Here is a 13,707-nt window from a genome sequence, read left to right as displayed (position 1 = left end):
CCAAGTGGAGGAGAGGGGCTCTGTAAGCTCTGGCGGGCACCTCAGGGTTTCTGGGAAGCACTGAGGCCGTGGTCATTCTCATGTGGCATCAAAGGTTGGTGGCAACTTGGCCCTAGGGAGGGCTGCCCAGGCCGCCCACTGGCTGGGTAGGTGGCTGGCTGGGGGAGGTGGACAGGCCTGTTTTGGTTTTGGAGGCGGGGGCTGGAGAGCCCTGCAGTTTCCAAAACCACAGACGCCTCCTCTTTCAAATGCTTTCCCCTCTGTCAGCAGTCTCCCTGGCTCCCCTCCTGGCCCCCACAACCTCCCCAGCCCCACGGCAAGAGGCCTTTTGCTTCCAAAGGCCTGGCTGGTGGTGGGGCTGGGGAGGGGAGGCCCCAAGGAAGCATGGCCTCTCTCGTCTAGTTGTAGATGACCCGCTGCCTGCTTCCCCCCACCAGCTCTGCTGCTTGCCGCGAAGTTTCTCCCTGCCAGCTCTCTGCAAGTTTGTCTTGGCTGCCTGATTTAACTTAGCCCTGATTTAACTTAGGGCTTAGACTGGGAAATAATGCTATTTAGGTCCCTTATTGGAGAGAGACAGAGGGAGGGAGGGAAGTTGCAGGCTCATGTTCACTTACATATTTGCACATGTATGGCTGTCTATAGAAAACTACATATTTCATTGGGTGTGCATATTCCTGTACCCCACCGTGTGTACCTGTAAACGTACTGGGCGTATATGTGGTGAGGGGTCTGGTGTGACACTGCAGGCGCTGCCGGAGAGGGGCACCTGAGTTGTGGCCATGAGCAGCCAGGTGATGCATTTGTGTAAATGTGTGTGTGGAACAGTCTACATGTACGTGCACAAGTGGGACTGTGTGTGTGCGTGTGTGTGAGCAGTGTGGGTGGGCTGGAGGCACCATCAGGGCTGTGCACGGGTAGGAGCACTCATCACTTGTGAGTGGCCGTGACCTTATGGGGACAGAGCTGTGTGTGGGGCTCGGTGTATGATGGTGCTTGGAGCAGATGATGGAGGGGAGGGGGGAAGGCCAACCCTTCGTCTCTGCTGTCTTCCTGGGCCAGCACCCCACTGTCCTCTGCTGCCAGGGCTCAGGGCTCCATCCTGGCCCGGCCTGGCCCCTCAGCCATGCTGCCCCACTGCTCCTAGGTCTGCGGTGCCTCTGCTTTATGTTCAAGCTTGTTCTTGCTGTTTCCACGAGGTGGCCTCCTGTCCCGCACCAGGCCTCAGGGTCCCAGCCTTGCGCCGCCCGCCGGATAAGCTGGGCTCCGCGCTCCCGCAGCCGGGGCTCCGGGCGTGACACCAAGCCAGCCTCGGGCAGTGGCCTCCTCCGGGCCCAGGCTTGCTGCTGCCTGGGGCATGGTCTCTGAGTTGTTCAGGAACAAGCTCTGGGGGTGGGGGGGGAGGGGGTCACAGGCTCCCTGCTATGCTAGAACACACCTTCCCAGCTGTGTTCTCTGCAGACTGGAGAAATGGGCCCCCTGGCCTGTGGGCTCTGGAGACGTTTAGGGGTTTGTTTGGGGGTCCGGCCCAATCTCTCTACTCCTCAAGCTCCTAGCTGTTGGAAAGGCCCTAGACCTACAAATGTCTCGATTCCTGATCGTCCCAGATGGCAGGCCAGGAGCCTCCCTGGAATGTTCTCGATCAGGCCCCTCATGAAGTGCCAGTGCCCAGTGCTGAAGACGCTGGAGGCTCCTGGCTGAGCCCGCTGCCGCCTTCAGCGCTGGTGGGGGCTGTGCCCCAGGACCAAACCGGGCCGGGCTCTTGCTCCTGTTCCAGTTTCCCCGGAGCTGGCTGAAGGGGGAGGGCTACGGGCTGGTCCTGAGCAGTTGCTAGGGCAGCTTCGGCTGAGGGAACACCTCAGAGGAAGCGGGCAGCGAGGGGCGGAGGACGAGCGGCCCCCTCCGTTCTCCTCACCTGAGGCTTCCGGGGCAAATGCGGACTTTCTTAGTCTAGCTGCTCCCACAGTCACGACGCGAGTCCCATGACCTCACCCACAGGATGCTGGCAGAAGCCAGACCCGTCCCCAATTCCCAATGAGCCCGATTCCCAGGCAGCCCCCTGCGCCCTCCTCCCCGACAGGCCCCAGCCACAGAAGGTGAGAGAAAGTCTGGCCGCCGCATCTGGGTGAGGAGGCCACAGGGAGGAGAGGGGCAGTGGTGGGAGAGGAGGCAGGTTAGTGAGTGAGCGAGAGGAAGAGAGGTGGCAGCTGCGGGTCGAGAGAAGCCAGTCACCTCGGCTGTGCTGCCTGTTGACCATCCCGCCCAGCGTCCACCGGCGATCCAGACGCCGCAGATGGGCCTTGCGTCTCTTGGACACTGGTGTGGGAGATGGCAATGGAACACGCGGCCGACGGAACCGGCGGAGAGAATGGAGATGCGGATGAGATGGGATGGGGCGGGGGAGGGATGGCAGGAGGGAAGGGTCACGCCCCCAGGTCCTCCTCCCTGGGACTAAGCCCCAGTAGCACGCACCTGCTGGATGGGGAAGGATCCGCCCGGTGACGCTACCGACACCCGGGGAAAGGCCACAGTTCACACCCGTGAGCCCAGGAGGGGCTGAGAACTTTGAATCCTAGCCCCCGAGAGGTAAAAAAGGTCCTTGGCTCCAGTCTGGCAGAGAGACAGCCCTCCAGGCAGTCCAGAGGCCCAGCACAGGGCCGGGTATGGGGCCGGAAGCCAGGAAATGTTGCGGAGGGAAATGCACACAGGAATGCACACCATGGGCCTTGGTTCTGCTCCCTCCCTGCATACTGCCCACTGGATCTGCAACAACAGGGCTTCTCGGGGCTGCAGACCCCTTTTGTCTACCCACCGTCTCTGGGGTGGCTCCTCTGGTTGCTGGGGGCCCAGCTCCACAAGCCCTCTGCCTTCCTCTGGGATGCCACGGGGAATGGACCCCAGACCGGGGCAGCACCCCAGAAGCCCCCATCTCCTAGCACGGCAGAAGCTGGGCGGCACTTTGCCCAAGAATGGGGGAGGGAGGCCAGCAGTCAGGGTCAAAGCAAAACTGTCCAGACACACCAGAGCCAAGCCCCGCCAAAGCCTCCTGGGGAGCGTTTGCTTTTCTTGAGGGAGGAGGGGGTGTCTCGTTTGACCTGCTTCTGGTGAGCAGGAGGCCTGGACAAAAGGTTGGAGGTACGGATTCAGCAGAGGCCTCACTGCCAGGTTACTGTGTCACCCAGGCCTCTGTCCTCCAAGCCTGTTCCCTCACTGACACCCCCGCCCTGGCATGGGAGGGGACAAGGGACTCAACAGGCTCTGTGAAACATACACGAGGTTCTGTTGGAGGCCAGATGGGAAGGACTCGGACAGCTGACCTCCTGGGTGAGTGTGTCCGTGGGTAGAGGGTTTCGGCTGACACCCAGGCCAGGGGCCCCTTTGTAAGTGCTATTTCTGCAGTTGCAGCCATGCAAGAGGACCACTTCGTTGAAGTCTCACAAAAGCCCTGAGCCATCGGCACCATCCCCACGTTAGAAACAGGAAGCCAGAGACACAGGGGTGTTAAGAAATCTGCTGAGTAACACAGCTAAGGGTTAGGGAGCACACAGATCAAGGTGGTCTGGCTCTGGAGCCCAGGCTCTCGGCCTAATGATGTTTTTCCCCTTTGATTCTGTGCCCCTTAGTCCACCGGCAACAGAAAGGGCCCCAACAAGGGGGTGGGTGCCGATGCAAACCCACCAGGGAGGAAGGCTCCGGGGCATGGGAGCATGGGGGCACGGGGGCATGGGGACATGGGGGTTACGGGCAGAGACCTGGGTTCCAGTTCTGCCTGTCATGAACTGACCCAGGGGCTCCGTGGAGGGGACACCTCTCAGGACGTCTGGGAGGCAATGGATCAAGCACTTCATGGGAGCATCTGGCCAGTGTTGGGCGTGGCCATCATCATCATCATCATCATCATCATCATCAGTGGGTAAGAGGGTCTTCAACCTCCACCCCGGGCCTCCTACCTCCTACTACTAGCATTTCAGAGGAAGAGGAGTACAGTCCAGAATGTCTGATAAGAGAAATAAACCCAAACAGCCAACTGTCTCTTTTTTCCAAAGCAATGAAACAAACACAGATCATTAGGGGAGATTTGATGGGATGAAGGCTTCCAATTTCTCAGGACCCAGGAACCTACAATGGGATGGCAACAGGTCTGGAGAAGAGATGGCCAGACAGGGGACCCAGGTGGGCTCTCTTAGCCACATGGAGGTGGGTACAGAGAGAGACTGGTGGACCCACCACAGGCGCTGGGGCCTCGGCCTGGGAGACGGAGCCCCGAGCCCTCCTGCCAAGCGGGGTGGAGATGCCCAAGGTATGGTGATGAAATTCCCAAACGCTGCTGGGGGGACTGGCACGCCGGGTCCTACGGGAAGCATGCCAAGGAATCTGTCTGAAAGAGGGTCACCCCGAGCGAACAGGCACGCACACACAAATCTGCACAGCCGCCTGATTGTTTGTCCAGCAAGGTCAAGATCATCTGCCACTTGCTACCGCTCACCCTCTGCAAAGCTCTCTCTTCAAACCAGACAGGCTTTTGTGCACACGCACCTCTCCTGCTCCTTCCCGCCTACTCCGTGTTCTGTCCCCCCTCTCCTGATGTCTCCACTGACATTCGTGGCATAGCCTTTTCGGGCGGGGCTCCAATTACACACACACACACTCTCTCTCTCTCTCTCTCAGAGTTGCTTAAGAGCGAAATGCCTCACGGACAGAGGACGAGTGTGCAGCTAAAGGTCTGCGAGCCTCAGCTCCTGCATCTGGAAAAAGGGGGTGATAACGGTGCCTCCTGGGGGGATGGGGAAGGCTTTTCAAGTGCCAGGCCACACACCTGGGAGTGAGTAAGACCTCAGTCTACACCCTGGGGATTGTTAGTCCTGAGAGATCTCTGGGTGAGGCCAGCATGAGGAAGTGGGAGGGAGGAGCTCGGGGGCTTACCTCCAGCGCCACATAGACCCAGAGACAACACTGGGCATGGGCTCTGCCCCAGCGCCCTGCAGCAGCCAGGAAGGACTGACCACCCAGCCTGAACACGCAAACCCTTCCCGACAGAGCTTAATCGCTGGAAACCCCCCACAGGGGCTGCAGCCCTGCTCAAGGGACTGAAATGAAGCATTTACATGGGAGGAAGGGTAGGGCCGCAACCGCCCGCAGGAACTGACAGTCAAGGGGAGGCTGAACGGGCAGCTGGCGCTGTGCTTGGCGGGCTGCTTATTTTGGCCTGGGCAGCATGGAATGAAGGGTGTGTGTGTAGGGGGGGTGGGGAGAGCAGGCGTGGAGGCGGGCCTCAGGCCCCGGTGACAGGCCTCCCTCGCCCTGGCGCTCGGACGGGCCCGTTTGGACCGTCCATTCTGACCGTTAGGGCAAGCATTCCTGCCAGGACGTGGGGGTGCTGGCAGTCCCTGGGAGCAGGCAGCCAGGAACTGAGGTGCCTCAGACTCACTGGGCTCCGGCGGCGTGCTCTGGCAAATACCTGAGTCCACAGACAGGCTGCCCAGGCCAGCGCTGGCCTGGAGGGCTGGGGGGAGGGGCAGGCTCTTTGAAACCCAATGAGAAAATGCCAGAAAAACCCCACCAGGCCCGAGCTCATCAGAGGGGCTGGTGGTGCAGGGGTCACCTTGCGGTTCCTGCTACACTGACAAAGGACTCAGACCTGTGGTCTGCGTCTGTAGTCTTGGCCCGGGTGACAGACGCCCAGAGCAGCAGAAGCTATGCACGCACAGCCCCTTGGGGTCATCCCTGCAGAAGAGAGCACGGCGTGGGGTTGGGGAGGAAAGCTGGGGGTCTCTGTGGGGGATCCTCCGAGGAACCAAGGGCTTCTGCAGGGAAAGGGAGCTTTGGGGTCCAGTCCTAAGACCGCTCTCTCCAGTCTCTGCCCAGAGTTGCCAAAGCCTGAGATTCACAGTCCAGGGAAATTTCTCCTCTCATGTGAGACCATGTTGGGACAGCAGGGACAGACCTGGGAAGGGAGGTGAGCTCATTGGCTGGCCCCAGTGAGATGGGGTCCCCAGGGAAGGGGCTGGGACATGACCCAGCTCTCTTGAGCAGTTCTGATGGTTTTAGGGAGAAGAATGGGAAAGCTCCCTCTGGAGGAACTGGGTTCCCTCCAAGGGCCAGAAATGGGTGGGCACCAAACCCTGAGGATCTGGAGGCAGCCTGGTCCCCACATGTGCCTCCTCATGTGCCTCATTATCTCCCTGCCCCTTGAACCTGCAGGCCCTTACCTTCCCCAGTCTTGGATGTGTTGATGTCCGAGTCATCCCGAGTACCATTCTGGGCCTCCAGGTAGGTGGCAGGGACCCAGCCCTGCTCCTCAGAGGTGCTCACGAACCACCAGCCTGCAGAGGGGACAAGAGAGAACATAGTCATGACTGCCCGGCAGGATGGGGGGCGGGAGGGGTCAGGGCACAGAGCCACACAGCCTGGGCACCCAGCAAATTGCCTGGGTTACGTCTGGCCTCCAGAAGCCTGTGCCACGCTGAGAAGAAGCCAAACACACTCCCCAAGGGGAGGCCCCGATGGACAGTGATCCACACTTACACAAGTGATGGAAAAATCTAACAATGAGAATGAAACAAGGATATATCACCCTATAGGAAAGGCCAAGGATGCTCCGGCTAAACAGAGACCATTCAGGTCTCTGAAACCCAGTGGAACTACTGGTGTGGTTGGGAGTTTAGCGTTCAAGGCTTTCAGAGGGATCCAGAGATAAATGCGTCACGGTGAGCCGCGGATGGTGGCTGCACCCCTTTCCCCATCACGGGTCTGTGGCATTTGCACTTCAGTGCTGCTCACAGCTGCCCTTGACTGTGTTGACCTGTCAGTCACCCTAAGCGGGTACCACACCCTTGAGCGACCCTTCACGGTCATGGCCAAATGATAAAAGCTCACTGGTTTTCTTTCTTGTTCGGTAGCACGTTCATTTATCACTTAAACAAATGCTGACCAAGCAAAGCACCCCAGGTCCTGGGCCCCCACCCACTGCCGTCCGTCTCTTCTCAGAAGGTGCTCGTCACAGGACCTTGTCTTCGCCCCCATCCCACTCCGATCCTTCTCTACGCCCAAAGCCATCTGGCACCAATTCTCTTTTCTGTCCACAACCGAGCTCTCTGTTTCCAAATATGGATGGGTCCCTGGCAAGACATCCTGGGCTTCTCCTGCGACAGCTCGGAGACCCCTTCGCTGCCCACGGCAGGGAGTGGCTGCCTGGGGAGGGGGACACTGGGAGCCTCCTGGCTGCTCCTTGCTGGGAGGCAGAGGCAACTGCCTGAGGGACAGAGGAAAACAGTGGTGCTCCTGCACAGGCCTTCGGCACCCCGAGTCACCTCCAAGTTCTTCCGCTAGGTCCCCACTGCCTCACGGGACAGGCCTGGGGGAGCGAGCAGCCTGTACTACAGTCTCAAATGCCCACTGCTCCTCGCCCTCCCAGGAGTTCCAGAACCCTCCGCATGCAGCTCTGCAAAGCCCACAAGACAAGTCTGCACGCCACTGTGATGACAGACGTGTGTCACTGCCAGCTTGTCCACACAGCACGGAGAGTGAACCCCAACGTAAACTCCGGATCTCAGTGACTGGGATGTGTCAGTGCAGTTTCATCCATAACAAGTAGACTGCTCTAGATGTGGGGAGAGTTCTATGTACGTGTGGGGACAGGAAGCATACAGCAAATCTGTTCTGCAGCTCAGCTTTGCTCCAGACCTAGAACTGCTCTAAAATACACCGGTCTTAACCAACAGATGGGGAAAGCCTTGCATGCGCAGTCTGGAATTTCAAGGCCCAGGCCTCTTTGGCTCAGGGGCCTGAGCTGGGTCCCTGTCTCCTCTCGAGCCCAGGGTGGATGCCTTCCCCCACTTTCACACCCTCCCCCACCAGAGTCGGTCTTTCCCCAGAGTGGGATGGTGGGGGGCACATGAACATCGTGGGCCACTGAGGGGGCTCCCTGGAGCAGCCTGGCTACGCTCCTAGGATCCCAGGCCACAAAGATATCAGAAGGCATGGACTCACAGGGGTCTCTTCCCCTTCTCTTGGCTTCTGGGGGAGCACTCTCTGGAACTCAGCCATTTCTGCCACGAAGCACCAGCCCCAGGGGCTCCTGTGCAAGCCCTGATCAGAGGCCATGCAAGAGGGTTCCTGCCTTGGAGCTTTTCCACCACAAAGATGGCTCTGCCTCCTTGACCGTAGGAGTGGGCACTCCCGCTCCATCATCTGACCCACCTGCCCTCTCCCTGCACGCTCTAACAGTTCCAGGGCTTTCCCAAGGACTGACATGGGTGCTTTGGCGCGCTGAAGGCTCAGTCCCCCGTAAACCAGGAACTGCAGGGCTATGTGGGAAGACACAGAATGAGAGCCAAGTCAGCAAAGCGGCCGCGCAGTCCAGAGATGGAGAAAGTCAGCCCTCACGAACTTCATTCAGGCTTCAGGTTCCAAGTGGGCTGAAGCTGGACCACCCTGCTGGGCGCCCAAACTACAGCGAGCCCTTGACCTTCCGTGTTATTTAATGAAGCCGGAGCAGGTTTCGATCACCGGAACCTGAGTGTCCTAACGTCATCTCTACCCAGCAGCCACCAAGGTTCATGACCGAAGGTCCGCCATCTGAGTCAAAGCTAGTGACAAAATTCAAGTCTACGGGGCATCTGCCCCCACAGACCTCAGCAGGTGGGGACAGGACCTTCTGTTCTGAGCCACTCTCGGTAACCAGTACCTCCCCCAAATTCCCACTTAGCAGGATAACCTCAGAGCCCCAAAGAACAGTCACCATAATTCCCAACTTGGAGTTACTTTCAGGAGGGTCTTAAAGGTTGAGTCTCTCCCATGATCCCCAGGCCCAGGCCCCAATGCTGAAAGCACACAGGTTTTGGTTCCTGTACCTCCAGGGCCTCACGAACCTGACCATCCCAGTTCTGCCCCCCAAAGCCAAGGCAAATCACAGTGGGCTAAGGAAGTCCCCTGAAGGCCTGCCATCAAAAGGGAGCTCTGCTTCCCAGGAGGGGGCTTCCCCAGGATGGGCCTGGGCTGGAGCCAGGGATCTTACGGTCATCGGAAAAAATGGGGATGTGCCCGAGAAACAGTGGAACTTGGAAGCATGCGTCTTGGTGAGGATTTGCCAACATCTCTCCATGCACAGCCCCTCCCAGCCTCGTCTATACCAAGATGTGCCTCTGCCAAATCCACCCTCAGAAACAATCCCTTTCTGTCTCCACTGGGAGACTATTCCCTCCTTTCTCTGTATAAGCCCAGGGTTTCCCAGGAAAGTAGGCAACTTGGTGGCCGCCTGGATGGCCAAAATGTCTTCTTAGCCTTCTGTGTCTGGAATTCGGGCTCCACAAAGCCATCTTCAGTAGAGGCAAAGGAGGCAAGCCCCTCTGTGGGCACCAGGATGGCTGCGGTGGGGGGAGGAGGGGCTGGGAGGGAGAGACTTTCTCCATCAATCTCCATGGAGCTTGTCTGTGTCCTCACCTAGTGAACGGAGTCCGAACAGCTTACTGACCTCCTGTTTTCTCCCTCTCCCTCCCAGTGCCATACTGGGGACCAGCCCCTATATGGGCCTTTCCCCTTGGATCCAAGAACTTCATAATCCCGGGGTTCAGGTCTCTTTGCTGCAGGCATTGTCTCCCCTATCCCCTTATTTCATCCTCTGAGAATCCTTCCTTGTACATCCTACTCGCTCCTTGTCCCCCGGAGCTGGAGTCCCTGACAGTTTTGCTGAGAAGAACAACGTCCTGGGCTTCCACTCCAGCCCTGAAATGTGCAGAACTAGGCTGAGTGGCTCTGAGTCCCGGGTCGCTCCTGCCTCAGGCCCTGCAGAGAAAAGCCTGCTCCTGGCGTGGCTTCAGGCCCCTCCACCGAGCAAAGACAGGCAGGCTCCAACACTGCCCAGGTGGGCATGGGGGAATGTGGGCAGAGGTGCCCACCCCAGCTCCCTACAGACCTCCCAGGAGCCTGGCACGAGTCACACAGCTGGGCCTCTGGGGGAGGCTCCCTGGGCCGGCGCCCACCCACAGCTGCTGACAAGCCTCTCCCAGATGCCAGCAGCTCAGACGTCAGCTGCTGTAACTGGGGCTCCCGACCAAAGTCCCTTCTGCTCCACCAAGAAGCAATTAAAAGCCTGCACCCCTGGGGTTGGCCTGGCTGGCTAAGAGGGCTCTAGCATCAGCCAGCCCCTCGGGACTCCCTGGCTCACCTCCAGTGCCCACAGCATCCGCTCTTCCACAGAGGCGGACACGTGTGGGCTGCATGTGGGGGTAGGTGTGGACAAGGCTTTGTATTTCTGAGTACACGGCAGTGTGCTATGCCTGCATATGTATCTCCGTGGGGGTGTGCATTGGTTCTATGTGGTGATTACAGTCAGATGCAATCTTTATATACGATATTTGATCTTAAAGAATCTCATGAAGTGTTACTGTCATCACCATCCCCATTTTACAGGTGAGGAAACTGAGGCAAAGTTCATAATTAGGAAGAGGCAGAGCTGGACCTCAATGGACCCAGGCAGTTGGGCGCCAGGGACCATATCTTCACCAGTGCAGAAGTAGATAAGGAATTTGTCTGGTGTGTGCACAAGGGCAGATGTGACTCCTTGAGAACACGTGTCCCTGGATATTGGTATGTGATACCTGTCGCTGAGCGTGTGATTCCCGTGTGTGTATGCTAGGAACCGAGATACAGGGCTGTGTGAACTTGAGTGTCTGTATACGGGGGATGGTCCTCTGGAAGTAGAAGGCAATTCATTAGGGATCTAGGGTCAGAAGGACAAAGTCAGGTCCTGGCTTGCGTGTGATCTTGGGCAAATCAGTAAACCTCTCTGAGCCTCAGTCTTCCCTCCCGGATATGGGGATGATTAATGGCGCTTACCTCCTAAGGTTGAAGAGGACAAATGAGATGAAAGTAGCTTAGCCTGGGGCCTAACCCAGATCTGGAGGTCAAAAACCTTGACCTGTTATTAATGGGATGGTGGCTTTGATATTCCCCTAGGCTAACAGCACCACGGGTGCCCAGGTGCTATCCGCCTGCAGAGTAGATCAGGAGACACTCAGTACAGCTTGGTGAATGGACTTGGTGTGTATGTGTGTACGCATGCGCTTGCACGCCCACGTACCCATGTAGCTAATCTGTGTAGTTCAGGGACTGCCTTCAGGGGTTCCAGAAGAATGGGAGGGGCTACCTTTTGCTCCTTCCTTAGCTGATGCAATTCATGAGAGCAAGCATGGTGGGAAATGGGGCCAGAAGGGGGAGGTCTCCGGGGTTTCCCTCCCTGCTCCACATGCCAGGCTTATCCTCAGCCTGGCCCCTGTCCTTCAGCTCACACATGGCCCCCGGACAGAGGTCCTCCAGCTTCCTCTCCCCTGTCCTACTACCTCAGCAAGCCCTCCCCGACCGATCTCCAGATCCCAACAGCATCCTGAGCATCAACCCCACAATTCACAGCGGCTCACGCGCACACACTTGGGAGTACTGGTCTGGTCTGAGTACTGGTTTGAGACTGTAAGCACCATGTTTGCTTTGTCTCTAGGGCAGAACTGAGCTTGCAGCAAGCAGCCCAGCAAATGTGGAAACTGGAGGCACTGGACCCAAGTGCTGGAGTCAGAGATTTGAGCCTGATCCCAGGCCTGCCACCTCCACGCTCTGCGACCTCAGGGAAGAGACTGAACCTGTTGCACGAGGACTTCATCTAGAAGACCACCTTCTGCCTTGCAGGCCAGCGGGAGGATGGAGAAGGCCAAGAACGCGCGGAGGGTCTGGCACAGCAGGTGTCCACGGAACGGAAGCGATAAGTTTTATTGGGGGACTAAAGCCACAGGATGTGGAAGATTGGGTGGCCAGCACTGACAGGTGTCCAGGGGCCCGAGTCACCTCTGCGTTTTTCATGTGCTCCAGGTGGGCCTGTCAGCCTTCCTCTCTGCATCCTCTCCACCTTCGTTCTTGGGAGAGGAAATGTGGGGAGGTTTCATGAAGGGGCCTATCACTGGACTGAGGAAGTGGCCAGAGCTGGGCTCAGACTGGGGGAGGGCGGTTCGGCCCAGCTGCCAAATTTGGCCTTGTCCCGAGAAGTCAACTCTTGTTTCCAGGCAGAAGGGGAGGAAGCTCTTTTTGGGAAGGAGGTGGGGAGCAGAGAACTTAGTGGAACAGGAGATGGTAGAGACCCCCCAAAGGGCCTGGACTGGTATGGAGTCCCCTCTGCAGACCCCTGCCCTCCAGCCTAGCAGCCAGGTCCCCCCATCCCCAGCAGGAGACAGGAGAGAGGCGACCATGCCTGCTGCTCTGTGTGGGAAGCTGTGAACTGTGGCAGAGGAGCCCTGAGAGTACCGCCACTGGAGGTACTAGAGAAGCCTTCGTTCTGGGGGGCTCTAGGTGTGATCTTCGGAGTTAAGTCCCCAGACTGGAGAAGCTGTCTGGGAGAACCCCTGGCTGGCCCGCCTCCAGAACACTCCTTCTCTAAGGGCCGTGTCTCCACAGCGCCAGAACAATGTCATTCAGCCAGGCTGCCCTCACCAGAGGGCAAAGGCCCAGAAAGAACAGCAATGTCACCTGTCATAGCAGCCAACTCTGCCTGCGGGCCTCTCTGTAAGAACCCACTTCACAGTGGCCCAGGGACTGAGGGGGCAGAGGGCCACCCCGGGGCAGCCTGGCCAGCACCTCCAGCTCAGGGTAGGGAAGGCAACCCCCAGCCCCAAGAGGGTAAAGCTTCGTCTCAGAAGCCAGACCCTCCCTCTTTCCAGGCTGAGCATAATCCTCAGATGTTGGGCCAGTTTCAAAGCCCTCTAAGATGGACTCTAACTGGGGCTGGGCGATGCTAGCATTGGGGGATGGACAGAAAGAGTGGAGAGGAAATGGAGACAGAGAGAGAGAGTGAGAGGTAGGGACGGACAGAAGGTGGGGATGGGAGGACTTGGGCCGGGGGCCAGAGCCTATAACCTCTCCAAGAGGGGGCTGAGCCTGGCCAAGGCCAGCAGGAAGTGATGGGCACTCCCAGGCCACTGCTGTCCCCAGGCTGACCAGGCCACAATGGCCTCCTTAGAGAGTGGATAATGAGCTCTTTAGGGCCAGCGGAGGCCAGCTGCACACAATTAGGTTGTTAATAAAGTCTTCTGAGGTCACAGCTCAGCCTAGGACAAAACAGCTGGTCGGGGAGGGGACCCTGCTCCTTCCTCTCCCTCTGAAGTTCTCCCTGTTCTTCAAGGTGTTGTCCTCCAGGAGGCCTTCCCTGACTGCCCCTTGCCTTCCTGGCCCAGCATACCCCAGAATTCAGCCCATGGGCACAACTTAGTCCTTCTTCCAAGACCTCGGTTTGGACCCTGGCTTCACCATGTCCTAGCTGTGCCCTGGAACAGGTTGCTGGCCTCCCTAGGGCCTTGTCATACCAGGGTACTACGATCTGCTTGTGGGACAGCCTGACATCGGCGACATGCACTGTACTCCATAACCAGCATCTCGTCTGCGCTGGGCGTTCCAGCATGGGGGTGCTACAGAGAACACATGGGGGTGCTACTCAGGTGCTCTCCCGGCCTGCCCCCTGCACGGCACACAGGATGAGCCCAAGCACAGCCAGTGTCCTGGTGTCGACGCCAGCAGGAGGGCCGGGTTCTCTTCCAGAGGGAGACAGGCAGGGAATCTCAATTCCGAGTCTGGGAGAGCCCAGCAGACTTTAGGCTCCCTCCTCCAGGACCTTCGCAGGGTCTAACAGGTTCAGGCAGAAATAGGCGTCCCTGGAGAGCTACTGCAAGGCCG

General features: G+C 58.4%; 1 protein-coding gene across 7 annotated transcripts in view; it reads right to left on the bottom strand.

Moving 5' to 3' along the window:
- The window catches only part of SH3PXD2A (SH3 and PX domains 2A), a 231,916-nt gene that overhangs the window by 22,218 nt on the left and 195,991 nt on the right, over positions 1 to 13,707 (bottom strand). For 4 of the 7 annotated variants that reach the window (XM_004749332.3, XM_004749331.3, XM_004749333.3 and 1 more), the window contains 2 exons: positions 6,207 to 6,320; positions 2,230 to 2,313 (listed from right to left, as the gene is read on the bottom strand). In XM_004749332.3, the coding sequence (XP_004749389.1) occupies positions 2,230 to 2,313; positions 6,207 to 6,320 (198 nt within the window). The remainder of the gene's footprint in view (positions 1 to 2,229; positions 2,314 to 6,206; positions 6,321 to 13,707) is intronic. The other 3 variants (XM_004749334.3, XM_013054581.2, XM_045068792.1) reach the window with 1 other exon arrangement.

This window comes from Mustela putorius, unplaced genomic scaffold (assembly GCF_011764305.1).
Source record: "Mustela putorius furo isolate JIRA1106 unplaced genomic scaffold, ASM1176430v1.1 tig00003909_pilon_pilon_pilon, whole genome shotgun sequence".
NCBI classification, from domain to species: domain Eukaryota; kingdom Metazoa; phylum Chordata; class Mammalia; order Carnivora; family Mustelidae; genus Mustela; species Mustela putorius.
Note: the sequence above shows the minus strand (reverse complement) of the source record. Positions and strands in the feature narration are given on the sequence as shown.